At 48.1% G+C, this 27,746-nt stretch overlaps 1 protein-coding gene across 1 annotated transcript in view; it reads right to left on the bottom strand.

Moving 5' to 3' along the window:
• Positions 1-27,746, bottom strand: part of gucy1b1 (guanylate cyclase 1 soluble subunit beta 1) — a 90,885-nt gene that overhangs the window by 31,026 nt on the left and 32,113 nt on the right. The window contains exon 10 of the mRNA XM_056265115.1: positions 15,355-15,592. Within this exon, the coding sequence (XP_056121090.1) occupies positions 15,355-15,592 (238 nt within the window). The remainder of the gene's footprint in view (positions 1-15,354; positions 15,593-27,746) is intronic.

Here is a 27,746-nt window from a genome sequence, read left to right as displayed (position 1 = left end):
GCCTGAGTCTGTGCGCCCTAGCCTGAGTCTGTGCGCCCTAGCCTGAGTCTGTGCGCCCTAGCCTGAGTCTGTGCGCCCTAGCCTGAGTCTGTGCGCCCTAGCCTGAGTCTGTGCGCCCTAGCCTGAGTCTGTGCGCCCTAGCCTGAGTCTGTGCGCCCTAGCCTGAGTCTGTGCGCCCTAGCCTGAGTCTGTGCGCCCTAGCCTGAGTCTGTGCGCCCTAGCCTGAGTCTGTGCGCCCTAGCCTGAGTCTGTGCGCCCTAGCCTGAGTCTGTGCGCCCTAGCCTGAGTCTGTGCGCCCTAGCCTGAGTCTGTGCGCCCTAGCCTGAGTCTGTGCGCCCTAGCCTGAGTCTGTGCGCCCTAGCCTGAGTCTGTGCGCCCTAGCCTGAGTCTGTGCGCCCTAGCCTGAGTCTGTGCGCCCTAGCCTGAGTCTGTGCGCCCTAGCCTGAGTCTGTGCGCCCTAGCCTGAGTCTGTGCGCCCTAGCCTGAGTCTGTGCGCCCTAGCCTGAGTCTGTGCGCCCTAGCCTGAGTCTTGATGTAGTTTGAGTTTATTGAATAAAGTGTGCTGCAATTGGATCCTGCTTCCTCCTTGCTTCCACCTCATCATAACAGAAATACAAAACCATGGCTGTTAATGGTTGCTCTGTAAGATCCAAAGACTTACATTAACCCCTTGTTATATATAAATCAAGCGTGTCAAACACAGTCTGTGCGCCCTAGCCTGAGTCTGTGCGCCCTAGCCTGAGTCTGTGCGCCCTAGCCTGAGTCTTGATGTAGTTTGAGTTTATTGAATAAAGTGTGCTGCAATTGGATCCTGCTTCCTCCTTGCTTCCACCTCATCATAACAGAAATACAAAACCATGGCTGTTAATGGTTGCTCTGTAAGATCCAAAGACTTACATTAACCCCTTGTTATATCTAAATCAAGTGTGTCAAACACAGACCGTGGGCCAAATATGGCTCCTAGAGTCTAATCCAGCATGTGAAATTATTTGAAAGAGAAAAGTTAATTTATGCTAAAAAAACATTCACATCCAATTAATTTATGGGTATGATAAATTCATAATTTTATGTTTTTAGCTAAACTTGTTTGCATTATAGCTCACATTTTAAACCAGCAGTAGAAATTAAGCATAATATTTGGCATTAAATTGCACTTTCAGCTGAAACTGGATTTGTGAGTGATGCAACTGTTCAGTTCCCCTTCGTCAGTCACTCTCGACATACATCAGAGGTGATCTGACGATATGGGGATCTCGCTTGAGAGACCAACCAACTTCGAGTGTAAACTAAACGAGCCAATGCACATTGGCATGCGATGATTTGCAACAGCAGTCACATCTTTGTCTTTCGCTTCGGAGCCAGACGGTGAATGCTGTTCCTGCTCTGCAATCTTATCTGAGAGTGTTTTAACTTCAAAAAACGAGTCTGCTTCTTCAGGAGAACACCTCTTCAAACTGGTTTTGGTGTTACAGCGCAGACAGCGCTGGCCGTGATCTCACAAAGAGCTAGCAAAACAGCTGTTCCCTTTCGTTGTCACTCCGAGTTCCGTCGGATGACGACGAATGGGGGTTTCGCTTAGAAGCCAATCAACTTCAAATACTTCAAAACGAGCCAATGGCAAAGAAATGCCATGGGTCTGCGGAATTTGCATAGCGTAACTCCGCCTCACCTCGTGAGTATATAAGGAGAACGCTGGCAGCAAATAGGCATGTTTTCGCTTTGGAGCCAAGTTAATCCTTCGTTCCACAAGCCATTCCTGAAATTGTCAGTTCTTCAAACGAGCAAGATTCTCTGGTGTTGGTGTGACGGCGATCTTCGGCGAGCGCGCACTTCCTGCTTATCTGTCTGTGGTTCGACAGCGAGTGTGTTTCTCCCCGAGCGCTTCAACACAATCAGGTTTCTATTCTCACAAAAGAGCTTGCACGTGGCACGTCTTTTTAAAGATGCCTCGCCCGTGCACTTCTGGTTGCGGTAGGCTGGTTGACGACTCTGATGGGCACGGGTGCGGCATAGTGTGTTTGGGCATTGATCACGCTAGAGCAGCACTCGTGGATGACTCATGTTCTCTCTGTGGGAACATGACCATCGCAGCATTACGGTCAAGACTCGGTGATCTCGCAAGAGTGAGGGTCCCCTCATCCACACCCCGATCTACTGACTCTAGAAATAGAGCTAGTACTTCGGCTGGTGGCCAGGGTGATCTGAGGGTGACGGTTTGGAACCAAGCGCCGACTATCAGTCCGTGCCCAGCCGCACCCTCTCCAATGCTGCAACCCGTGAGTGTTCAGGGGATTCCGGCGAGATCATCTTCGGGTGTCCCGCGGGTTTCCTTTGGCGCTCCAGAGGAAGATGCCATGTCTATTGCAGCATCACAAGGTGGGTCGGAGTCTGCTGGAAGTGAAGACTCATCACAGCTGCCACCTTCGGGTGTGACTACAGTTGTGCCAGAGTCAGATCCAGAGATGACGGCCATGCTGTCTCGAGCCGCCGCGAGCATCGGGTTAGAGTGGAACCCTCCGCCCTGTCCCGAGCGCTCGCGGCTGGATGACTGGTATTTGGGTCAGGCTGCGGACCCCCGTCCGCGTCAGGCCCCGATACCTTTCTTCCCGGACGTGCATGATGAGATCTCGAAGTCCTGGAAGACTCCCATGTCTTCCCGTGACCGCTCGATGATCTCATCCGCCTTTCCTCCCCTCGATGAGGCCGCTGCCCGTGGGTACACTGGGCTTCCCCCGGTCGAACGCTCTGTTGCGATGCAACTGTGTCCTCAGAGCGCTTCGTCTCGTGGTGAGCCAAAGCACCCATCCAAAGCCTGTAGGTATTCGTCTACGTTAGTGGCGAAGTCCTACAGAGCTGCGGGACAGGCAGCCACCTCTTTGCATGCCATGGCCATTCTGCAGGTCTACCAGGCCCAGATGCTCAGGGACATGCACGAGGGTAGGACGGACCCAGGGCTCTTCAATGAGCTGCGTGCCGCCACCGACCTTGCTCTCCGAGCGACGAAGGTGACCGCACGCTCCCTGGGTTTGGTGATGTCCACAGCCGTGGTCCAGGAGAGACATCTTTGGCTTAATCTTGCCGATATGAAGGATGCCGAGCGGTCCCGGCTGCTCGACACCCCCATATCGCAAGATGGCCTTTTCGGCGGTGCAGTCGAGGACTTTGCCCAACAGTTCTCGACTGCGCAGAAACAGACTGAGGCTATCAAGCATATTCTGCCCCGACGGCCCGCTGCTGCCTCCACCCAGCCGACCGGGCAGAGTACTCAGTCTGTTCGCCGCCGAGGGCGCCCTCCTGCGACTCCCGCCCCTCCCGCCCGGCCCAAGCAGCAGCCTCCACCCGGGCCCGGTCGCAGAGGAAGTCGCAAGAAGGCGCCCCAGCCCTCTCCAGCCCCGCCCCCCGCTAAACGCCGGGCCAAGCGGCGCTCCTGAGACGGGCTGCTCAGGGATGACGTGTTTTTCTCAGGAGGTGGTTGCAGGACCACTCCTTCCCCCGGTGGAGGGCCGGGGGAGAATCTTTTGTTCTCCACTCCCCGCTGCTCACCCACGGGTGGGCAGTACCCTAATGTGGTTAAAGAAAGAAATAACACGTTCATCCCTGAGCACACAGAGTTCTTGGACGACACGGTGCGCCGCCCCCGGGCCGTGCACCCCTCGTCCTCCTCTGTCCCAGAGCCGGATGACAGTGCGTGCCGTCCCCGGACCGCACCACTCTCATCCCCCTCTGTCGCCAGACCCCTGGCAGAGCAGACCCCCGTGGAACGTTCGTCCTTCCCTGGTCTCCTCTGTCAGGGCGCGGTTCATGACTGCACCCCCACATCGGGCCGCTATGCCGTCCACGTCTGGGTCAGTCATACCGCCTCGCTGCCCCACCGACGGGAAGTCTGTGGTTCGCATGACCCCGCTGGTGCAGTCCTTGGGAGCTTGGTTAGAGCTTCCCAACCTGTCCCGCTGGGTCGCACGAACGATCAGGCTCGGCTACGCGATTCAGTTCGCGCGGTCTCCTCCCCGCTTCAGGGGAGTCCGCTCCACTTTGGTCGGTGGCAATGCCCCTATCATGAGAGCGGAGGTTGCTACCCTGCTGGCGAAGGGTGCGATCGAGACTGTCCCTCCAGCCGAAATGAGGTCCGGGTTTTACAGCCCCTACTTCATTGTCCCGAAGAAAACCGGTGGGTTACGGCCAATCCTGGACCTGCGCGTATTGAACCGCTCCCTTCACAGGCTGCCGTTCAAGATGCTCACCGCCAAACGCGTTTTCGAATGTGTGCGGCACCAGGATTGGTTTGCAGCGATCGACCTGAAGGACGCCTACTTTCATGTCTCCATTCTCCCTCGACACAGACCGTTCCTACGGTTTGCTTTCGAGGGACAGGCATATCAGTACGCAGTTCTCCCATTCGGGCTAGCCCTGTCCCCTCGCGTCTTCACGAAGGTCGTCGAGGCAGCCCTTGTTCCCCTCCGGGAACACGGGGTTCGCATTCTGAACTATCTCGACGACTGGCTGATTCTAGCTCACTCTCGAGATCAGCTTTGCGAACACAGGGATTTGGTACTCCGCCATGTAGCCCGTTTGGGCCTTCGGGTCAACTGGGAGAAGAGCAAACTTTGCCCCGTGCAGAGGATCTCTTTTCTCGGTATGGAGATCGACTCGGTCGCCATGTCCGCGCAGCTTACGAGCGAGCGCGCGCAGTCACTGCTGACTTGCCTGAGACAGTTCGAGGGCAAGAGTGCGGTTCCACTGAAACTCTTTCAGAGGCTCCTGGGGCATATGGCATCTGCAGCCGCGGCAACGCCGCTCGGATTGCTTCATATGAGACCGCTTCAGCTTTGGCTTCGCGACCGAGTCCCGAGGTGGGCATGGCAACACGGCACGCTCCGAGTACCAGTTACTCCGACCTGCCGTCAGACCTTCACCCCGTGGGGGAACCTCAGCTTTCTACGGGCAGGAGTGCCTCTGGAACGAGCTTCCCGGCATGTTGTTGTAACGACAGATGCCTCCACCACGGGCTGGGGTGCCATGTGCAATGGACGTGCTGCCGCGGGCTCCTGGACAGGACCCCACCGCTTATGGCACATCAATTGCCTCGAGTTGCAGGCTGTACGTCTTGCTCTGCGCCGCTTCCGGGCCGTGCTCAAGAATCAACACGTACTAGTCCGAACAGACAATACCGCCACTGTAGCGTACATCAACCGTCAAGGTGGTCTGCGCTCCCGCCGTATGTCGCAACTCGCCCGCCACCTCCTCTTATGGAGTCAGAAGCATCTGAGGTCGCTTCGAGCCATTTACATCCCTGGAGCCCTGAACTGTGCAGCCGACGAGCTGTCACGGCTTCAGCCCCTCCCCGGAGATTGGCGACTCCATCCCCAGACGGTTCAGCTGATTTGGGACCAGTTCGGGGACGCACAGATAGATCTGTTTGCCTCTCACGACTCGACCCATTGCGCCCAGTATTATTCCCTGACCGAGGGCACGCTCGGCACGGATGCTCTGGCGCACAGCTGGCCGCGGGGCCGCAAATATGCGTTTCCCCCAGTGAGCCTTCTTGCGCAACTCCTGCGCAAGGTCAGGGAGGACGAGGAGCAGGTCACTCTGGTCGCGCCGTACTGGCCCACCCGGACCTGGTTCTCCGAACTTGTACTCCTCGCGACAGCACCTCCTTGGCCGATTCCTCTGAGGAAGGACCTCCTTTCTCAGGGACGGGGCACCCTATGGCACCCTCGTCCCGATCTGTGGAACCTCCACGTGTGGCTCCTGGACGGGACGAGGCAGGTTTGAGTACCCTGCCACCAGCGGTGGCGGCTACCATCACTTCCGCTAGAGCGTCGTCCACGAGACACCTCTATGCGTTGAAGTGGAACCTCTTCGTCAGCTGGTGCTCTTCTCGCCGAGAAGAGCCCCGGAGTTGTTCGATCAGTGTTGTGCTTTCCTTTCTTCAAGAAGGGTTGGAGCGAAGGCTGTCTCCCTCCACCCTTAAGGTCTATGTAGCCGCTATTGCCGCACAGCATGACCTTATAGAAGGTAAGTCTTTGGGGAAGCATGACCTGATCGTCAGGTTCCTGAGAGGAGCGAGGAGACTGAATCCTCCTCGCCCTCCTCTCGTACCCTCTTGGGACCTCGCAGTGGTCCTAACTGCCCTGCGTAGTGCTCCCTTTGAGCCTTTGCAGTCAGTCGAGCTAAACTTCCTATCTATGAAGACAGCGCTTCTGACTGCATTGGCCTCCGTTAAGAGGGTGGGGGACCTGCACGCATTCTCCGTTGACGAAGCGTGCCTAGAATTCGGGCCGGGCTATTCTCACGTGATCCTGAGACCCCGGCTTGGATATGTGCCCAAGGTTCCTACCACTCCCTTCCGGGACCAGGTGGTGAACCTGCAAGCGCTGCCCCCGGAGGAGGCAGACCCAGCCTTGGCACTGCTCTGTCCAGTACGTGCTCTTCGCATCTATGTAGACAGAACGCAGTGTTTCAGGACCTCAGACCAGCTCTTTGTCTGTTATGGTGGGAAGCTGAAGGGAAAGGCTCTCTCCAAGCAGAGGTTGTCTCACTGGATAGTGGACGCCATTGCTTGGGCATACCAGCAGCAAGGTCGACCGTGCCCCCTTGGTGTGACTGCCCACTCCACCCGGAGTGTGGCATCCTCTTGGGCTCTAGCGCATGGCGCCTCGCTAGCAGACATCTGCAGAGCTGCAGGCTGGGCAACACCTAACACATTCGCCAGATTCTACAATCTCCGAGTGGAGCCTGTGTCCTCTCATGTACTCGCTTCAACCAGCTAGTACCGGACCCGCTCAGGTGTCTTCGCTTGCTCGCCATTCCACTCTACGGACTGGATACGTGCGATATTCTCCTCAGGTGAGCTTCTCCGAAAGCCCTGAGCTCCTCCAGCACTCCTGACGTCGGCGCCAGTGTCTCTTGCCTGTGCGTCGGCTAGGTGCCTCCCGTGTGCATGGTACCTCCCGGAGCTACCCCCACATGTGTATTCCCACTGTAAGCCTCTCTGAGCATGTGTCTTTCCCTTGGCAAGCCATCTTGCCACCCCTGGGGTTGAAATATTCCACCTGCGGCTGGATACCCCAGTGATTCCCCATATGCATCCCTCGGGGTCATATGTGTATTTCTAAGTCCCCCCCTCTGGGTTGGCAGTAATTGCATACTTCCCTAAGACCTGGGATATGCTCCCCAGTGTACCTTGGTTTTCCTGTGTTAAATAGGAGTCCTTCGTCCGTGCTAGTCTCACGACAGGGATCTCAGATTTACGCAGGGCACTGGAAGACAGCTGAGAAGTGGCGTGATTAGACTGGTATCCCCATTCGTCGTCATCCGACGGAACTCGGAGTGACAACGAAAGGGAACGTCTCGGTTACGGATGTAACCCTCGTTCCCTGAGTAGGGAACGGAGACGTTCCGTCTTCCTGCCACTTCCGCTGTACCGCGGGGATCGCCTGAACTCAGGTTGGCTCCTCAGCGAAGAAACATGCCTATTTGCTGCCAGCGTTCTCCTTATATACTCACGAGGTGAGGCGGAGTTACGCTATGCAAATTCCGCAGACCCATGGCATTTCTTTGCCATTGGCTCGTTTTGAAGTATTTGAAGTTGATTGGCTTCTAAGCGAAACCCCCATTCGTCGTCATCCGACGGAACGTCTCCGTTCCCTACTCAGGGAACGAGGGTTACATCCGTAACCGAGACGTTTTCACAGCTCAGAATGTTGTGCCTTCAATGAGAATGAGATCAGTTTCCTGAAAGAGCATACACGGTTTGACACTGCGTCTTTTTCAAGATGTCATTCAAACCGCGTTTCTGGGTGCGGCCGTTTCCTGTCCTCATTTGACGGCCATGATAACGGTTTTACATGCTTGGGCTTAAGCGTGTTGAGACTGCGTTCGTGTGTGCATGACCACGTCGGCACGTTGTTTGTCTCCCCTTTATCGTAGAGGCTTAATCCGCTCAGCGTGCCATGTGCCGTCGACCTGCCGGTTGACAGCGCGGTTTGTCACAGCAACCCAGCGCGTGTCGTTCTGAGCTCTAGACTCAAGTGCCTCAAACGAGGTGAAGTCTCTTTGCCTATTCCCCGATCTAGTTCCTCTTCTGGTGGCCACCAGAAAAGGGCTACTTTGGCTAATAGCACTGGCCACTGGTGATGTGAGGATTACAGTGAGCGTTCCCCAATGAGACCACCTCCTCTGGCCCCTCACTCCTCTAGCGCATCGCAAACATGCTGAGACTGCGTTCGTGGGTGGTTTATGCTCTCTCATGAGAGCATGACCACGCCAGCACGTTGTTCGTCTTGCCTTTCTCATAAGGGCTTGAGCGGTCACCATGCCATCAAGTTTGATGGCCACGTTCACTGTCTCGCATGCCTGGCAGCTTCCAGATGGGATTACTGGTCCTTTTCATGAGGGACCAAGCATTTAATTCGGGGCTCCAGGGGAGGATCAGATGTCGATCGCTGTATCGGAGAGAGGGCTGTTGAGCTCTGGAAATGAAGATGATGCTGAGTTCCCACTATAATTGCGTATGTGCTCATGCTGAATCAGATTCAGACTTGACAGCCATACTTTCCCGGGCTACTCTGGGGGCGCAGTGCGACACGTTTCGCCCTCCCCCCGTGCCTGCCCGGATGTGTGTGAAAATTTTTGGCAGTATGGAAGCATATTGGCGCCAATTTGGCAAGCCAAATAGCCAAAATCTGCAGAAATTATTTTCCTCTCTCACTACCCTTGGTGGTGGGGCGGCTCTGCTAATTGCAGACCGCCTCTTTCCTGCATGTGATGGTCACCCTACAAGTCTATGGAAAGCCAAAACACTCAATGCACGAGGGTAGTTCTCAGTCGGGGTTAAGCTGCGCATAGTGACTGACCGTGGTTTAAGTCACAGTGCTGGCCCTCGGTCAGACGATGTCCACCCTGGTCCTCCAGAAGAGCCCCATGGCTAAACCTTGCAGAGGTTCCACAGTTCAGAAGCAGGCTGAGGTAACCAAGATCTTGTCCCGATGTGCTACCAGAGTCACTCGTACACTGCCCTGTTCTGTTTGTCGCCAAGGGTGTCAGTCCCCTGCAAAAAAAAAAAAAAACTCTGTCACAGCCAGCTCTACTGTGACGTTGAGCCTTCGCAGGAATACAATGAAGTAGGGGCTGTAGAACCCTGTCTTCATATCGGCTGGAGGGACCGGCTTGATCGCGTCCATCGCAAGTAGGATAGATCTCTGCCCGCAAGACAGGGGCATCGCTGCTCCACACGGATGTGAAGTGGATGGCCCTCAACTTGGGAGGGCGTAGGGCGAACTGAATCGCATAGCCGAGTCTGATGGTACAGATGAGGTAGCGAGACGGGCTGGGGGCGCTAGCCTGACTCCCAGATACCGTGCAAGCGGGACCAACGGGACCACGGACGTAAGCAGGGTGGATCAGCGAGGTGGAACACAGGGACTCGCCTCTGGAGGCACTGAGGCGGCCCGAAGTGTGGTCTGAGTGTGCTGTGCAACACTTACCTGGATCCAGGCTGGGGCAGAGGGTGTGTGGGAAGGCCTGGTGGCGTCCCCGAAACACACAGTGCTGGCCGCTAGCTGGAGGGGAACGGGAGTGACTGCTGGCCCAGAGTTGGACACAGCTGCTCTTCCCTGGTGGAGGGCCGGGGGGAGAATCTTTTGTTTAATCAAATTATGTTCCGCCACTGGTGTCTCAGTCAGCGGTAACCAATTTCTCTGTAAGAGCAGCTTCTCTATCTCTGGGTCTCAAGAGGGCGAGGATGGCAGTGAGCGACGCTTCCATGCCTTGCCACCCGTTCTTTCATTATATGCTCGCTCTGCGAGGCAGAGCAGCTGTTGCAAATCATCGCATGCCAATGTGCATTGGCTCGTTTAATTTACACTCGAAGTGGATTGGTCTCTCAAGCGAGATCCCCATATCGTCAGATCACCTCTGACGTACGTATCCGTTCCCTCCTCGGGGAACGAGGGTTACCATACGTAACTGAGACGTTTTTCCACTTTGATGAATCAAATTTTGATCAAAGTTGATTAGTGAAAACTGTTGCATTTATTATAATATATAAATATAGCAGAAAAAATAATAATAGTGTGTAGATTGTTGCTGAAGGTCAAATAACTGTTTACCTTCCAGCACAAATTCATGCCTGATTACTTTATGTTGGTTTCCAACATGTAAGGCAGATGCAATGCTTATAGACCATATGAAGAGGACAGAAAACCAAATGATGAGCCATTTTTTAAAGAAATCAATATCTAGAAAGATAATTTTAGATTATAGCTATAGCTCCTACAATCCTACGAAAAGGCATCAAATTACACAGATGATGTCAAGGTTCTGCCCTGGCAGCCTTGTCTGTTTTTTTGTGGTTTCATGTTTCTGTGTTTGTCTTGTGTTTGAGCACATGGCTCTGTCTTGGTCTGTGTTTGCCATGTGCTCCTCATGTCCTGCCTCCTTGTTTCTCGTTACCACGCCCCCTTGTTTAGTCCACGTCTTGTCCTCGTTTCATTAATTGTGCTCACCTGATCCTCATGTGCTCTGGTCCCTTCATATTGTGCCTCTTTACCTCATGTCTTTGCTGGGTCGTTGTGTGTTGTGAGTATGCACATTGCAGTGTTTTCTAGTTTGTGATCTTGAAATTATCCTAGTGTTTACGCTGGTTTGTTATCATTGTTACTGTTTTGTTTTGCTTAAGCTTTAGCACTTGTGCTTGGTAATCTAGTTGGAGTTCTCTTTTGTTTAGAATTATATTTTTAGTTTTCTTTAGTTCTTATTTTCCCTGTCAAGTGGAAGTTTTCTCTTTAGCTACTCCAGTTTTTTGTCTTAGTAGTTTTCATTAGTTTGCTTTCTATATTTATTTCTCTACTTTTTTTGTTTCTCTTTTCATTGATCTTATCAGTTTAGTTTCGCTTATCTTAATTGTTGCCTAATCTTGTCTTGTCTTGAGTCTTGTCTTGTGTTTCTCGTCTTGTATGTTGTTCTATGTGTTTCTGTCCTGTATCCTGAGTTCCCTGGCCACTGACTCTCAACTGCCTGGCTGCCTGACTGGTGCACCTATCCCCTGTGTCGAGCCTCTGCTTTTATGAGCCTCTTCCTGGTGGCAAGACTGGAGCTACATCTGAGATCTACATCAAGCTGCATGTTCCTAGTGTTCCTGCCTGGTCTTTCCTTCAGAGCTGCCTCTATTGCACTCACGTCATCGCCATCTAGCTGACGGTCTCAGTGGTCATCCATCCTGCCTGTCGTTGTCGTCTGCCTTGCCCTACTGTTTTTACTGTGATTCACGCTTCACTCCCTGCTGTTTCAAGTCTTCAGTCCTGTTAATAAAAACCTTGTCTGCTCATTTGCGTCTGGGTCCCATATCTTGCAGAACCCTAACAGAACGAACCAGCCAGCACAGGACCCAGCAATGAGCATCCGTATAGTTCCCCCCGCAACTGCCCAAGAGAGACTGGCACTCCAGCAGGGGTTGTTATCGCTTCGCCAACAGGGCCGAGATGTGCGGTCTTTTGCCCAGTTCTTCTGGACTATGGCTAAGGGCCTTGAGTACGATGATGCGGCCCTCAAGGTGGCTTTCAACCACTGCCTGGATAGTTCCCTGCCTCAATGGGAGATGGAACAACTAAGAGTCCTGGACTTCTGGAACTTCTCCAATTACCTGCATCACTGTAAGGATTGGCAGATCCTGACACCACCAGAGCCTGACTGTAGTGACCACCTCACCCTTCCTCCAAGTCAAGCTCTTCTGAATCCAACTGAAAAACGAAGGTTGAGAAGGAAGAGGGCAGCTCGGACTGCTGCATCAGTTTCTGCAACTGACTTGGTGGAAACAGTCCTTCCTAACACAGTCACCCCAGAGCCTGCAGAGACCGTCACAGTCACCCCAGAGCCCGCTCCAGTCCTACTAGGAGCCCGCTCCGTTAACAGCAGTCACGTCAGAGGCAGCTGCGGCCGCTGCAGTCACTTTAGAAGCGGTCAATCACGCATTGTTGTGCCCCTGTAAGCTGAAGCCAAGGACGGCCCATGCCGTGCAGTTTTACACTCCTTGTCAGGAGACCCTAGACCCATTGGTTCTGTGTCAGGAGGCCCCAAGTCCATTGATCCAGGGGAACCAGGATCAAGAGGTTCTAAACTCTATGGTCTTGGAGGACCAGAGTCAGGAGGTTACAAGTCCAGTGGTCCTGGAGGACCCGACTCCAATGGTCCCATATCCAGTGGTCCCAGAAGCACGTAGTCTGGTGGAACCACATCCAAAGCTGCCCACTTCACCAGTAGTCTTTGGCCTAGTGAAGGAATCAGAGACTGTCAATGAAACTTTACCAGAGCCACCTCTTATTCCTGTCACCCCAGAAGAGTTTGTTCCAGAGCAGCTCGTTTCATCTGTCTTGGACAAAGATGCCAGTCCAGAGGCAGTCGAGCACAAATTGCCTTGCCCTCAGAAGTGGACGTCCCGTGTTGTTAAGTCAAATGAACTTTTAGTGGCCCCTAGTGCTTTGGTCCGGCAGGTCTCAAATCAAGTGGCTCCAGCCCCTGAGCAAGTTCCAGTGTCGGCTCCAGCCCCTGAGCAAGTTCCAGTGTCGGCTCCAGCCCCTGAGCAAGTTCCAGTGTCTGTCACTGAAAGCGCCTCAGCAGCCCCAGAGAGCATCCCAGAGTCAAGTCCAGTATATATCCTTCCAGCCACAAAGGACGTTTCTGAGTCCATGTCAAGGACCCTTCATGAATCTCCTGAGTCCATTCCCCTGACACGCACCCTTCCTGCTAGGTCTGTAATGGCCCCAGAGTTCACCCCCAAGACTGTTTCTGACACCAAGGCCATTTTCAAGCCCCGACCATTTGAGCAAGCTCATCTTCCCAGGAGGACCACTAAGTCTGTCCCTACCCCTCCCATCCCACCCTCTGTATTACCTGGTCATTATGTGTTTTCTAAACCAGTATTTCCCTGGTTTGCCTCAAACTATTCCCCTGGATTATTTTGTTCCCTCCCAGTTCCGTTTCTTGGAAGCCCCGGAACTCCAAGTTTTGTTCCTCTCCCTCCCTCCCAGTTGGTACCCCCTTTGCCCAGTGTGGACGCCTGGAGGCGTCCATTAGAGGGGGGGTACTGTCAAGGTTCTGCCCTGGCAGCCTTGTCTGTTTTTTTGTGGTTTCATGTTTCTGTGTTTGTCTTGTGTTTGAGCACATGGCTCTGTCTTGGTCTGTGTTTGCCATGTGCTCCTCATGTCCTGCCTCCTAGTTTCTCGTTACCACGCCCCCTTGTTTAGTCCACGTCTTGTCCTCGTTTCATTAATTGTGCTCACCTGATCCTCATGTGCTCTGGTTCCTTCATATTGTGCCTCTTTACCTCATGTCTTTGCTGGTTCGTTGTGTGTTGTGAGTATGCACATTGCAGTGTTTTCTAGTTTGTGATCTTGAAATTATCCTAGTGCTTACGCTGGTTTGTTATCATTGTTACTGTTTTGTTTTGCTTAAGCTTTAGCACTTGTGCTTGGTAATCTAGTTGGAGTTCTCTTTTGTTTAGAATTATATTTTTAGTTTTCTTTAGTTCTTATTTTCCCTGTCAAGTGGAAGTTTTCTCTTTAGCTACTCCAGTTTTTTGTCTTAGTAGTTTTCATTACTTTGCTTTCTATATTTATTTCTTTACTTTTTTTGTTTCTCTTTTCATTGATCTTATCAGTTTAGTTTCGCTTATCTTAATTGTTGCCTTATCTTGTCTTGTGTTTCTCGTCTTGTATGTTGTTCTATGTGTTTCTGTCCTGTATCCTGAGTTCCCTGGCCACTGACTCTCAACTGCCTGGCTGCCTGACTGGTGCACCTATCCCCTGTGTCGAGCCTCTGGTTTTGTGAGCCTCTTCCTGGTGGTAAGACTGGAGCTACATCTGAGATCTACATCAAGCTGCATGTTCCTAGTGTTCCTGCCTGGTCTTTCCTTCAGAGCTGCCTCTATTGCACTCACGTCATCGCCATCTAGCTGACGGTCTCAGTGGTCATCCATCCTGCCTGTCGTTGTCGTCTGCCTTGCCCTACTGTTTTTACTGTGATTCACGCTTCACTCCCTGCTGTTTCAAGTCTTCAGTCCTGTTAATAAAAACCTTGTCTGCTCATTTGCGTCTGGGTCCCATATCTTGCAGAACCCTAACAGATGAATGCATCAACACATGACAGTCCACTGTGTATTGGGTTATCAGACTTCTAAATGAGGTGCTGAAGTTTAACTAGGTTTAACAAGGTCTTTTGATCTTCACAGACTTGTTTTGTGTTACTCAAAGACTAAAAAAAATATTAAATCTATATGATCACTTTAGAATCATGGTTACACTATTTTAAGGTGCCCTTGTTACAGTGTAATTATATAAATAAGTACTAAAGAGTCATATTAATTAACATGTGTTTACTATATAAATAGGATTAGGATTCATGTTTGGTTTAGGGTTAGGCTAGTTGCTTATGATTATGCATAATTTACTGTTATAGTAAGTAGACTGTAAAATAAAGTTTTACCAAACTGGTTTGTTGCTGTTGGAATTGAATTGAGATGTGGGCCTGTAATTATAATTAGCCTTACAGTTTATGTAATATTAAACAAAGAACAATATATCAGTATTGTTGTTTGATTAATATTCCCTAATTACCAATTGCATACAGTACATATGTAATCTAAAGGTCTCTAGTAAATAAATTAGTAAATTCCTGTGCTTCTCTTTTATCCCAGTAATGGTTACTCAGACGAATGTGAATTGTGTACACGCTCTGGATTGCCTACAGCAAGGTTGAACAAATAAAAAAATAAACCCACATAAAATGATTCAATCTGGCACTTGACCTAAAATGAGTTTCACACCCTAATCTAAATGTAGTCATTCATTTATTGATCGAATTAGGTACATCATAAAAGATGTATTATAAAACTATGTATCATAAAAAGACTTATAAAAAGACTTATAAAAGATTTGTTGTCTTTGAACTTTGTCTGGTAGGTTTATTACATTTGTTGAAAGTGACACCTTTATTACAGTAAATTTGCTAAAAGTGACACTGAAATTAGATTTTGATATATTTTTCACCTTGCAGGTTATAATGCTTTAATTTACATTGTGGCTAACTTGCCTTCTCAGAAGCACATTCACACAAATGTATCCATGTACCTGGGACCATTTTTGTCAAGATATTTTTAGGCCAGTCACAATCATACCGAGTTGTGTCTTTTGTGTGCTGAATATCTTTGTTTTTGTCTGTGAGTTTGGCTATAAAAGTATTTTTAGATCTATCAATTTTAAAGCAATTTCAGTGATCATTAAATAAATATTTTATTTTCTTCTCAGCAGTTCCACTAAACCAAAAACAGATTCAATTTCCAGGTTAAAATTCACTCACCTTATACACATAAGGGTTCTTCCGAGAATCAGTGAGAATGTCAAATCTCGTGTAAATATCGTTGAGCAGGTTGACGATTTTAATGGCTCCCTCTGCTGATGCATGTTTGCTGCAGAATGCATTGAAGCCAACAATGCCACTAAAAAGAATTGTCACGTTGTCGTATCGTTTAGCAGGCACGGGCCGCTTATGCCGCAGTTCATTGGCTACAGACGGAGGCAGAACAGAATACAGCAACCTGAAAAAAAGAGGTATTATTATTTGCATGTGCACTCTTTAAAAAAACAACAACATATATTCATTGAATTCAATGTCACTGAACAAAAGATTGTATTTTGAGTCATACAATTTACTGTTCTGTAGTCATTCAAAGCAATACAGTTGTTTACTTCAGTTTGTAGGAAAAAAACTGTTAAAAAAGACCAAAATGAATTAATATATTTACAAAACGAATCCTTTTGTGAAATTCACTTCAACTGACCATGGGATAATGTGCATCACTTCATTCTTTTAGACACTGTACTTTCCCTGAAGGTTGAGTGCTAATTATCCACAGAGCTGTTTGAGTATTAGCTCTCTACATTTAGACATTCATCCATCTGTTCTGATCTTATTTCATACTGCCAATGGGAAAACACAAATATTAACCTCTGCGATCAAAAAGCATTTTAGAGCTCTGTTATACAACATGATAGAAAATAGTAGGGGTGGAACGGTACATGTATTCGTATCGAACCGAAACGGTACGGGCGTCACGGTTCGGTGCACGAATTTACACGGAGAATACACGGTATAAAAATAAATAAAACTCGCGTGCAAATTAATTAATGTAATGCGGAACTACTGTTAGATACGCGGGTTCTTTAGGGACACATAATCTGTAGCATCGGTAGCTCTGAACGCGCGTTCACTTCAAACGTTGGCTTTATACGCGCGTCCTATTCGCTTTGGACTAGCGTCGAACTAGACGCGAATGGTGTGACCGTGACCGCATAATGAACAGGCTGCGATGTCAAGATTGCAATGCTGGTGTGTGTGTGTGTGTGTGTGTGTGTGTGTGTGTGTGTGTGTATGTCGTGTGTGTGTGTGTGTGTGAGAGAGAGAGAGAGAGAGAGAGAGAGAGAGAGAGAGAGAGAGAGAGAGAGAGAGAGAGAGAGAGAGAGAGAGAGAGAGAGAGAGAGAGAGAGAGAGAGAGAGAGAGAGAGGCGCGCGATCGAACAGTGGAAACATAAAAAACATACTCCGTCATTTTGTTCATACAGATCATTAAACCTGCAAAGTGTTTACTTATATTTGTGTACACTCGCAATAAAACACAACATTGTGCTTTTGTCACACTGTAAACTCTTGTCAAACTGTAACCTACAACTGTCACCCAACCAAAATCACACACACACACACACACACTGTTTTAAAAGCAAAACATATTTATCCAACTCCATTTCAAAACAGTCTGTGGGTCCCATCTTTTGGACATTCATCATATCGCATTGGTTTTCATTTCTCGTCCTCGGAGCACTAATCTTACACACTCTACATTGATTAAAAAAAGAAAATCGAATGTTTTTAATGGTAGGATTATTTTATACAGAAATCAATTATTTATAATTCAGATGAGAATAATGTTACATTGTCAATTAATAATGTTAATTAAAATTAAGGAAAACAAATATATTGATCTGAAATATAGCAAAATAATTTTAAATTAATAGTACAATTACCAAACATATTGCAAGGTCTTTTTGTCTTTTTATTAATTTAATTAATAAACAAATTATATAAAACTATTGCAAGTGCACTACAAATAAACTGGTTCTATGCCTTTATTAATCAAACTTATTTAAAAAATACAATGCCTTCTGCATTTTTGTTTTGCTTTTCCCTCCATTGTACCGAAATCGTACCGAACCGTGATGTCTGAACCGAGGTATGAACCGAACCGTGACTTCTGTGTACCGTTCCACCCCTAGAAAATAGATATGAAATTACTCGCTTATACTAATATTATAAACATTACAGGCTCTTTATAAATATGCATGTATTTATTTAAGTATTTTGTGCTCAACACTGTGGCATTTATTTAATCAGACATAGAGCAAATGAAGTAATATTGTGAAATATTATTTCAATTTAAAATAACTGGTTTTCTTTCAATATTTTAATACAAATTTGTATTTCAATTACAATGTCTTTGATGAACAATCAGAATTTTTCGTGTAGTCTTAAGTGTACAACAAAAAACAGCAATCTTCTATGAGGCGACACCTACTTCATCTGCATATAAAAACAGTGTCATAAAATACATAAACTTTAAAAAAACATAAACCATATACACAAACCTTAAAGAAAATGGCTCAGACACAACTTGCACAACTCAGTGTCCTAAATTGACCAACAAGTTTTAGTGCAAGACGCCTGCTAGTGAAGAAAAGGCTGCACTATTCAGAACATTCAGAATACGGCCCTTGTGTTCACCTGTTATCCACAAGTCACAAACATCCAGGTTTCCAAGAAATGCATGTGCATCTAACGCTACTGAAAAAAACAGTATGTACATTTAAAATTATGTGGTTATGACTTCTAAGCATAATTTTAAATGTACATACTGTTTTTTCAGCTACTGAGTAATTCTTACACTTATAGCTTGTAATTTGCAACACAAATGAAAAAACCTACTCTGTATTTAATGAAGATTTTCTAAACCCTATCTAGGAACACTCATGTTTTAAATTCTGACTAGAACACACAGGCATTTGTGTAGCTCCAGCTGGTATTTATTGTCTGTGTGGATGAGAGAGAGTTTCTCTGGTGATGTTCAAGGTTCTCCACCAGATTTAATAAACAAACACAGAGCTTGCAGACTGAGGCAGACCGGCTCCCCAAGGAGAGCGTAAATACAGCCTAATTTTTCAAGCAGGAAAAGAGAGACAGGCATCTTTAAAAAGCTGTATGCAGGGGAAACAAAGTAAAGCCAATTTCATGCTTATTTTTTATCATTATAGCGATGTGACAGCTTGTGCGGCATTATATCACCAAACTATAGACTCGAAGCAGGATCGTAAGTGCTTACGGTGCCATCTGGGATAGGGCCTTAGTCATTAGACCTAAAAGTGACCTTTGTTGCATTACTCAGTGTATTGGTCTGGATCTGGGTCCTCACACATGGTCTCGCATAAGCCCGTTTCCAGCTTGCCTTGTGTAACCGCCCATTTAGACAGGAAGAGATGGTCTGATTGACATGTAATGTAATTTACAGATTACTGTACAAAGGTAATGATAACATGCAGAGGAGGAGATGAGCCTTATTTTATTTATCCGGAAATTATAGAATACTATAAACTCCACACAGACTATGAAAGGCCCTTTAGTGAAGAAGGGAAGGGAAGAACCAAAGAAATGATGACAGAAATTTAACACTATACTGTATTACATTTAAGTATGATGTATGGTATACAGTAGCCCGAGAATAGATAAAAAATCAGTTAATCTCAAAATCAGTGTTGTGGGTAATGCATTACAAGTAATGCGAGCAACATAATCAGATTACTTTTTGGAGTAACTAGTACAAAAAAATGTGGAAGGCACAGGCCATAGCAAAGACACATAAGCCCCATAGAAAGGGACTTATTTCCATGAATTCATAGGAAACCTTCTAAGAATGAACATGCATATATCCAGCCCTTTTCCTACTCAGTTCATATTCACTTGAGACACAAACAATCGTGTATCTAATTTCCCTGTGACCATAGGTTATTTTATAGTGTTTGCCTATGTATTAATTCTTGAACGAATGGGGTAGTTTTGTTTGATTAACCAAGATCGCATATGTACCATTCTTGGTAGCTACGAATTTGTATTTTGATGACCTACATGATTGGATATATTATATGTTGATACCTGTGGTTTAGCCTCCATCAACACCCAATCCAGTTAGCAAAATACCATGCTCAAAGACAAAGGATTGTAAACTTTCCCTCTAAAGGCTGATTTATACTTCTGCGTTGGACCTACGCCGGAGCCTCTATGCTATACGCGTTGGTTTTCATTTATACTTCTGCGTCGTTGTCCACGTTGACGCGCAATTACACATGCATAGGGAGCATGTGAAAGCCGGAGAGCGGTTCTAGCAGACCAATCACAGCACATGCGGTACGCGTAGAATTGACGCGTTGTTACATTTTTGGAGAGGTGCACGTCAGGGTACACGGAAGGGTACGCGCGCTACACACAGCCTACGACGTAGCTACGGCGTGAGTTCGACGCAGAAGTATAAATTGGGCTTAAAGGTTTAAGTTCCTATTGGATCACTGATCCCTTGCACGAGTGACCTCCACAAGAAGTTAAAAGCCACTGTTGAAGTGACCTTCTTTTCTCATCCTTCTTCTCCTGGTTGCTGTTCATGTAGGACCTCACCAGGCCCTAGAGCAGACGCAGCCGCGCCGGCAGGCCTCAACACATCAAGCCATGTGTAACTTCCTCGACCATAACAGAGTCAGGCTAACATTGCAAGTTCATTATAATTTCTTCATTAAACGTGGGAGAAATTGATTGCAACATCAACATCGACCACAGAGCCATAAAGACTTTCTCCTGAGACTACATATTAGGACGCTCATTTAATGACTAAAGCATTGCAAGTATCGTACAATTAACTAATTAAACAGAGGTTTAGTATAAGTGGTAGACCCCATATTACAAAGGTGCTTTGAAGTAAGAAACCGATGGTTATTTCAGATGGTTAAATCACTCTGTTCATAGCTTCAATCCCTAGTTCTGTTCCGGTTTCATTCACTTTCACTTTTCCATTCCATTAGTACGCATGTGTGATGTGTGTGTATGTGTTTGTGTAGATTAGTTATGTGTTCGTGATTTAATCAAAACAATTTTTTGTAATTTTACGATGCAATCACAGCTACATGCTAAGGAAGATTTATTTTTCTGTGACCACGAAAAATATATTTTCTAAGAGTTGATAGAAGATTTACCAATACTGAGTGTTTGCTGGACAAACAGATTAATTGATTGTAATATTAATTCAGCTACATCCAGTTAATTCTATTAACTGATCCATATATTTATAATTAATTATAATTAGTTATAATTAGCTTCCCTTTTGAGCTAATTTGCTACAGCATTCCATCCTTGTGTTTCTGGATGAGGTAGTTTCCTGGCCTCATCTGATAGCCACGATAACTACCTCACATGTCTGGGCCTTCAACACGCTGGGCGACCCAGCGTCCATTTGGAGCCCCCACGGGAGGATCAGATGTTGATCGCTGCATCAGAGGGTGGGCTTGAGTCCCTTTGGGGAAGAAGACTAAGTAGTGCTGCCCCCTTTTGGGAGAATGGCACAGGTTGAGTCAGACCCAGAGTTGACCGCCAAGTTTTAATGGGCCGCTGCAAGTGTCGGGCGTAAGTGGAACTCTCCACCCTGCCCTGAACACTCTCGGTTGGAGGATTGTTTTTTTGCCTCCTGCAAGTCCATCAGGCCACAGCACTAAAAGAGCTGCATGAGGCAAGTTCTGAGCCAGGATTTTGGCAGGAACTGCGCACAGCGACTAACCTCGCCCTTAGCAGCCATTCAGGCTGCAACATCGAGCCCCCCGCATGAAGCCGCGGCAAGCAGTTGGCGAAGCAACATCCCTGAGAAGGGTGGCCCAAAGATGGAGCACATTCTCAATAAAAGAGCAGTTTCCTCAATCTCTGGGTCACATAAGGAGCGGATTGACAGTGAGCGATGCTGCACTTCCTTACTCTCAACCCTCTCTTCTCTTGCCACAGAGCAGGAGTTTGCGGGTTCGAGGACACAACGCCTCCTCACGTATTTCTAGCCAAACATATTTTCCAGCTAAACCTTCCGTGGAGCAAGGTAAGAGTCACACCACACTCACTGCCTCTACTTCGGGATGGTACGCCTTCCGGGTTGGGCCCAAGCGCTCCACCTCACTGCTCCTCAGCGGGTATGTCTGTAGTTCCACTGGTGCCCCTTGCACGGTGTCTGGGGGCCTGGCTAGCGCTTCCCAACCCATCTCGTTGGCTCATTCAGACGATCAGACTCGGTTATACGATTCAGTTCGCCCGGCTTAGGAGCTTAGAACAGCTCTTTGTCTGCTTTGGAGGTCAGCAGAAGGGAAAGGCTGTCTCCAAATAGAGGTTGGCCCACTGGATAATGGATGCCATTGCCTTGGCGCACCAAACTCATGGCATGCTGTGCACCTTCAGAGTTAGAGCCCGCTCTAGAAAAAGTGTTGCGTTCTCCTGAGCATTAGTGTATGCCTTCTCTTTAGCAGACATCTGCAGAGCTGCGGGCCAGGCGACACTTAATACCTTTACGAGTTTTTATAATCTCTGGGTGGATCCAGTTTCTTCCCCTGTGTTAACTAGGGCTGGGTATCGATTCAGATGTTCAAATTCGATTCGATTCGCAAGCTCTCAATTCGATTCGATTTCGATTCTCGATTCGATTTCGATTCTCGATTCGATTTTCGATTCCTGATTCGATTCTCGATTCGACTATAATAAATATAGATGTAATACAAATCCTATATTTATAAAAAAGAAAGGTGGACATAAGTTTGCAAGTGGTTAATTAATACAAAGAAATTAAGAGCCACAAACCTGTATATAAAACTCTTTTTATTTTTTGGTACACACTATACACTAAATGCATACAATGAATAGACAGGATTTTGATGCAAGATGCAAAATTGATGCTGAAAATTGGACAAGTCAGAACAGTCGCATGCCTTTGATCAAACACGATAGGTTATTTTATGTTTAAGATAGATAGATAAATAATATCAGTTATCATTTTTTAGACAACTTTTTTTTTTACATTGATCTCACCTAAATGTTTGTTTTTACAATGGGGTAATTTTTTGTTAAGAGTTTATGCAACACATGGAAGCTTGATTTCAATATTTGAATTGAATTGAAAAAAGTAGCACAAATAAATACAATAGAATAAAGACACAAATAAAGAGACATAAAAAGAAAAGTTTTTGGGTAGGTCAGAAATACTACAGAAACTGAATAAAGTAATCCAATGTAAAATAACACTGGATAGTCTTTTAGTCCTGACTGAATTAAATACATGGGCTATTAATTCTGATTCCTTACAATTCATGCTATATTATGTTGTTTTGACAACAAAATGAATGGCAGACACATATGGCTGCGTTCACTTTAAGAACTAGTGCACGGATCCATTACTGTTTCATTATAACGTTACTGTCTGTCACACGCGTTTTATGCTTAAGACATAACCGACTGTCTTTACGAGGTTACTCACCAAGACCAGACTTTTGACATAATTTTGCGTGTTTTTAACTGATAAAACGATATAATCCACGAAAAAGAACTTGTGTTACTGGCGAGCTGTTTGTGAGGCGGATTTAGGCTTTACTGTATGTGCACGCAGTGAAAACATCTCTGAGAGCGCGCGAGCACTGAATAGTTTAAAAATGCTTGAATGTTTAAACTGGTAAAACTTAAAAAGACGTGAAAATGATAAACGTTAGTTACGATGCAATGCTGGCCCGATTGTGCAAGTGAATATTCCGTCATGTCCCGACTCCTAAACACGAGTGTGTATCGACGCCTGGAGCGCTTGACGCTTGCCTTGTGCAGAGAGACACAAGACGCAGCACCGCGAGCCCTGAATATGGAAAAAATCGATTTGTGGCCATTGAGAATCGATTTTGAATCGACCACTTTTTTAAAAACGATTAATCGAAAAATCGCTTTTTTCCCCCAGCCCTAGTGTTAACACTACAGTATAATAGGTAAGTGGCGGGAAAGCTTGCTTGGTGTCTCGGTTGCAGCGCCATTCCCCTCTGGCGAACCCTGGATGGAGTTTCCTCTAAGCATTCTTCGGCAGTCAGACGTGGCGGAGGCGTCCGACGCCAGGCCCAGTACTCCAGATGCATGCCCAGTCAGTCAGCCCCTGTACTGGGCTAGATGCACATATGTTGTGATTTCCCTCTGGTAATCCCATATGTGCCTAAAACTAACTTTTTGCCACACCTGCCAATGGCCGGTTACTTAAGAAAATTTACCGGCCATGAAACTGTTTTTGCTAAAACAGGCAGTGACGTCACTAAAATTTTAGATACCAGTGAAAATTCACAAATCTCTATTGCAATTTTGATACCACAGATAAAACTACTACCCTAACTAATATACATTTAAAACATTATTAAAGACAAGCAAACAGACAGTAATAAAATAAAAACAAATAATCAAATTACAAGCAAAAGCACAAATAAATACAATATAACAAAGATACACAGAAAATAAACAGATTTTTTTGCTTTTCAGATTTTTCAGGTAGGTCTAACAGTAGTTCCCTATCGTTCAGGAACTCCTACGTCTCGTCGGAGGAGTTTCCAACGAATTGGGATCACGCTAGGGAGACCAATTGCCTTCGAGTGAATTAAAACGAGCCAATGAATATTGGCATGCAGGACTTGCATTTCGCGCCCCGCCTGCCAGTGAGGGTATAAAGCGGAAGCGAGCGCACACACATATGCTTTTAGCTTCGGAGCCGACCGGTTGTGTCCTCTGAGTGGATGATCTTCAAGATTAGTAATTTATCTACACGCTAAACGAGTCTGCTGTTTTCTCCGAGACCTCTCTGTGTTGGTGTGACGGCGCTTCAGCGATCTTCGCGATCTCCCGGGTACCAGCTGTTGCTTGCCCGGGCGGCCGAGAAGGTCGGGCTCGTGTGGAATCCTCCACCGCGTCCCGAACCTTCTCGGCTCGACGATTGGTTTCTTGGGGCGGCCCGTGCTGGTTCTCAGCGCTCCGCCCCGGTTTCTTTCTTTCCGGAGGTGCATGAGTAGGTGACGAGATCGTGAACGGCCCCTCTGGCGGCCAGACACAGGTCGACTCCCTCCTCCTCCCTCACCACTCTCGATGGCGGGGCAGTGAAGGGATATGAAGGCGATGCAGCTGTGTCCCAAGACCACGTCCACCTAGGGGTGTAACCCTTTGCTCCCCTCCCGCGCATGTAGGTTCTCTTCCAGTCTGACTGGAAAGGCTTACAGTGCATGTGGAGAAGCTGCCTCTGCCCTGCATGCCATGGCGCTCCTCCAGGTCCACCAGGCCCAGGCGCTCTGTGACATGCAGGGGAGTGGTACCGACCCTGGGGTGCTCCAAGAGCTGCATACGGCGACAGACCTCACCCTACGGGTGACGAAAGTCACCACACGTTCCCTGGCTCGGGCGATGTCCACCCTTGTGGTCCAGGAGCGACACCGATGGCTCACCCTGGTGGGTATGAGGGAGTCGGACAAGAAGCAGTCGGAGGTGATCAAGTACATCATCCAAGTGGATGCTGCACATTGGTGGTGGTTGAGGAGATTCCCCCTTCCATATGAAGCGCTTTGAGTGCCTAGAAAAGCGTTATATAAATGTAATGAATTATTATTATTATTATTATTATTATCATGCCCCGAAAACAGGTTGTGGCTGCCCCCGTCCCCGCCGTCTGCGCCCTCCTGCCGCCGCCTCCGCCCCTGCCCAGCCCAAGCAGCAGACAGCTAAGCAGAAGGGTGCCGGCCGCAAGAGAAGCACACAGCCCGCTCGGAGTTCGTCTAAGCCCCCCAGCAAGAGGAGAGGAAAGCGACCCTGAGACGGGCGACCCAGAGGACGTGATGGCTGCTCTTCGAGAGGGTGCCTCTGCATCCATCCTTCCCCCGGAGGAGGGCCGGGTGGAGAATCTTCTTTTTCCTTTTGTTTCTGTTCCGCCGCTGGCCACCCGGTCAGCAGTACCCACTTTCTCAATAAAAGAGCAGTTTCCACTTCCTCTGGGTCACTCATGGTCGAGACTGGCAGTCAAGGTCGACGCTCAATTGCCTTGCCGCTCCCAGTCTCCTCTGTCCAAGAGGGCCAGAATGACAGTGCGCGCCGCCACGTTGTCTCGCCGCTCTCATTCCCCTTGCCCCAGCGCTCAGATGTCAGTGACGCCGCCACGGCCTCATCACTCTCGTCTGTCGCTGGGCAAGGAGGTGCGGAAACCAGGACCCGACGCCCCCGGGCCTCGCTCCTCGTTTCCCATCCTTCCTTCGCCTCGGGACAGCCAGCAGCCGAACGCCCCAGAGAAAGATGGGCCTTCCCTGCTGCTTGTCCCCCGGTGGAAGCAGGTAGGTGTTGCCTCGCACACCCAGACCCCTCTCTCGGCCGCAGCAATGCCTCCGGAGTCCGGTCCCTGCCTTCCACCTCGCTGCCCCTCCACAGGTACGCCGGTGGTCCGGGTCGGCTCGTTGGTACGGTCTCTCGAAGCCTGGCTAGCGCTTCCGAGGCCGTCCCGCTGGCTCATACGTACCATCCGGTTCGGCTATGCAATTCAGTTTGCCTGCCGGCCCCCCAAGTTAAGGGGCGTCCACTTCACCCAAGTACGGAGCGTCGATGCCCCTGTCTTGAGGAAAGAGATCGTCGACCCTGCTGGCGAAGGACGCGATCGAGCCGGTCCCTCCAGCCGAGATGAGGTCTGGGTTTTACAGCCCTTACTTCATTGTACCCCAGAAGAGCGGTAGGTTACGGCCGATCCTGGACCTGCGAGTTTTGAATCGGGCCCTACACAAGCTCTCATTCAAAATGCTCACGCAGAAGCGCATCTTCGAGTGCATCCGTCCCCAGGATTGGTTTGCAGCGATCGACCTGAAGGATGCGTACTTTCATGTCTCGATTCTTCCTCGACACAGACCGTTTCTTTGGTTTACGTTCGAGGGTCGGGCATATCAGTACAAGGTCCTACCCTTCGGCTTGGCCCTGTCGCCCCGCGTCTTCACGAAAGTCGTGGAGGCGGCCATTGTTCCCATGAGAGAACATGGCGTTCGCATTCCTCAACTATCTCGACGACTGGCTGATAATAGCTCACTCGCGAGATCTGTTGTGCGAACACAGGGACTTGGTGCTTCAGCACCTCAGCCGTTTGAGGCTTCAGGTCAACTGGGACAAGAGCAAACTCTGCCCCACGCAGAGGATCTCTTATCTCGGTATGGAGTTGGACTCGGTCAGTCAGACTGCGCGCCTCACCGAGGAGCATGTCCAGTCAGTGCTCAACTGCCTCAGGTCTTTTCGAGGCAGGTCAGCGGTTCCACTGAAACAGTTTTAGAGGCTCCTGGGGCATGTGGCAGCCGCAGCCGCTGTAACGCCGCTCGGCCTGCTGCATATGAGATCGCTTCAGTGCTGGCTTCACGATCGAGTCCCGAGATGGGCGTGGCAGAGCGGCACGTTCCGGGTCAACATTACCCCGCACTGTTGCCAAACCTTCAGTCCTTGGTCGGACCCAGCCTTTCTACGGGCCGGAGTGCCCTTAGTCCAGGTGTCCAGGCATGCTGTGGTTTTCACGGATGCCTCTGCCAACGGATGGGGGGCCACGTGCAACGGGCATGCAGTCTCAGGTCTGTGGATGGGGCCTCAACTGCATTGGCACATCAATTGCCAATGCAGTTGAGGCAATTGGCTAAGCTAAGCAGAGGCTTAAAGATTTTATCAAAGAATTTGCGGACTTTCTATCAGATTTAGTATTGGCTGCAGATAAAGTACTAATTGTTGGTGATTTTAATATACATGTAGATAATGAAAAAGATGCTTTGGGATTGGCATTTAAAGACATTGTAAACTCAATTGGAGTTAGACAACACGTGTCAGGACCTACTCATTGTCGTAATCATACTCTAGATCTAATATTATCACATGGAATAGATGTTGATGCTGTTGAAATTCTGCAGCAGAGCGATGACATCTCAGATCATTATCTAGTCTCATGTAAATTACATTTAGCCAAGGCTGCAAAGCCGACTCCGTGTTATAAATACGTTAGACCTATAACTTCTGCCACTAAAGATTGCTTTATCAATAATCTTCCTAATCAGTTTCATCATCTCAGCATCCCGGATAGCTTAGAAGAACTTGATATTGCAACAGAAACGTTTAACTCTCTCTTTTCCAGCACTTTAGACGCAGTTGCTCCGTTGCGCTTAAAGAAGATTAAAGAAAATAGTCCAACGCCGTGGTACAGCGAGCACACCCAGGCCCTTAAGAGAGCAGCCAGAAAAATGGAGCGCAACTGGAAGAAAACTAAACTAGAGGTATTTCGGATTCCGTGGAAAGAGAGCTCGATTGCTTACAGAGAGGCTTTAAAAGCTGCTAGATCTGCTTATTTTTCAAACCTATTAGAAGAAAATAAACATAATCCTAGGTATTTATTTGAAACAGTGGCTAAACTAACGAAAAAGAAAGCTTCAAGCTCAGAAGTGTCAAAGCAACACGGCAGTGATGACTTTATGAACTTCTTCACTTATAAGATCGATAATATCAGGGACAAAATTATAACTATGCAACCGTCTACCACAGTATCGCATCAGGAAGTGCATTGTAGTCTC

The sequence above is a fragment of the Rhinichthys klamathensis genome, unplaced genomic scaffold, assembly GCF_029890125.1.
Source record: "Rhinichthys klamathensis goyatoka isolate OS25496 unplaced genomic scaffold, OSU_Roscu_1.1 h1tg000229l_1, whole genome shotgun sequence".
Taxonomy (NCBI): domain Eukaryota; kingdom Metazoa; phylum Chordata; class Actinopteri; order Cypriniformes; family Leuciscidae; genus Rhinichthys; species Rhinichthys klamathensis.
The sequence above is the reverse complement of the archived record's forward strand: the minus strand, read 5'-3'. Positions and strand labels throughout refer to the sequence as shown.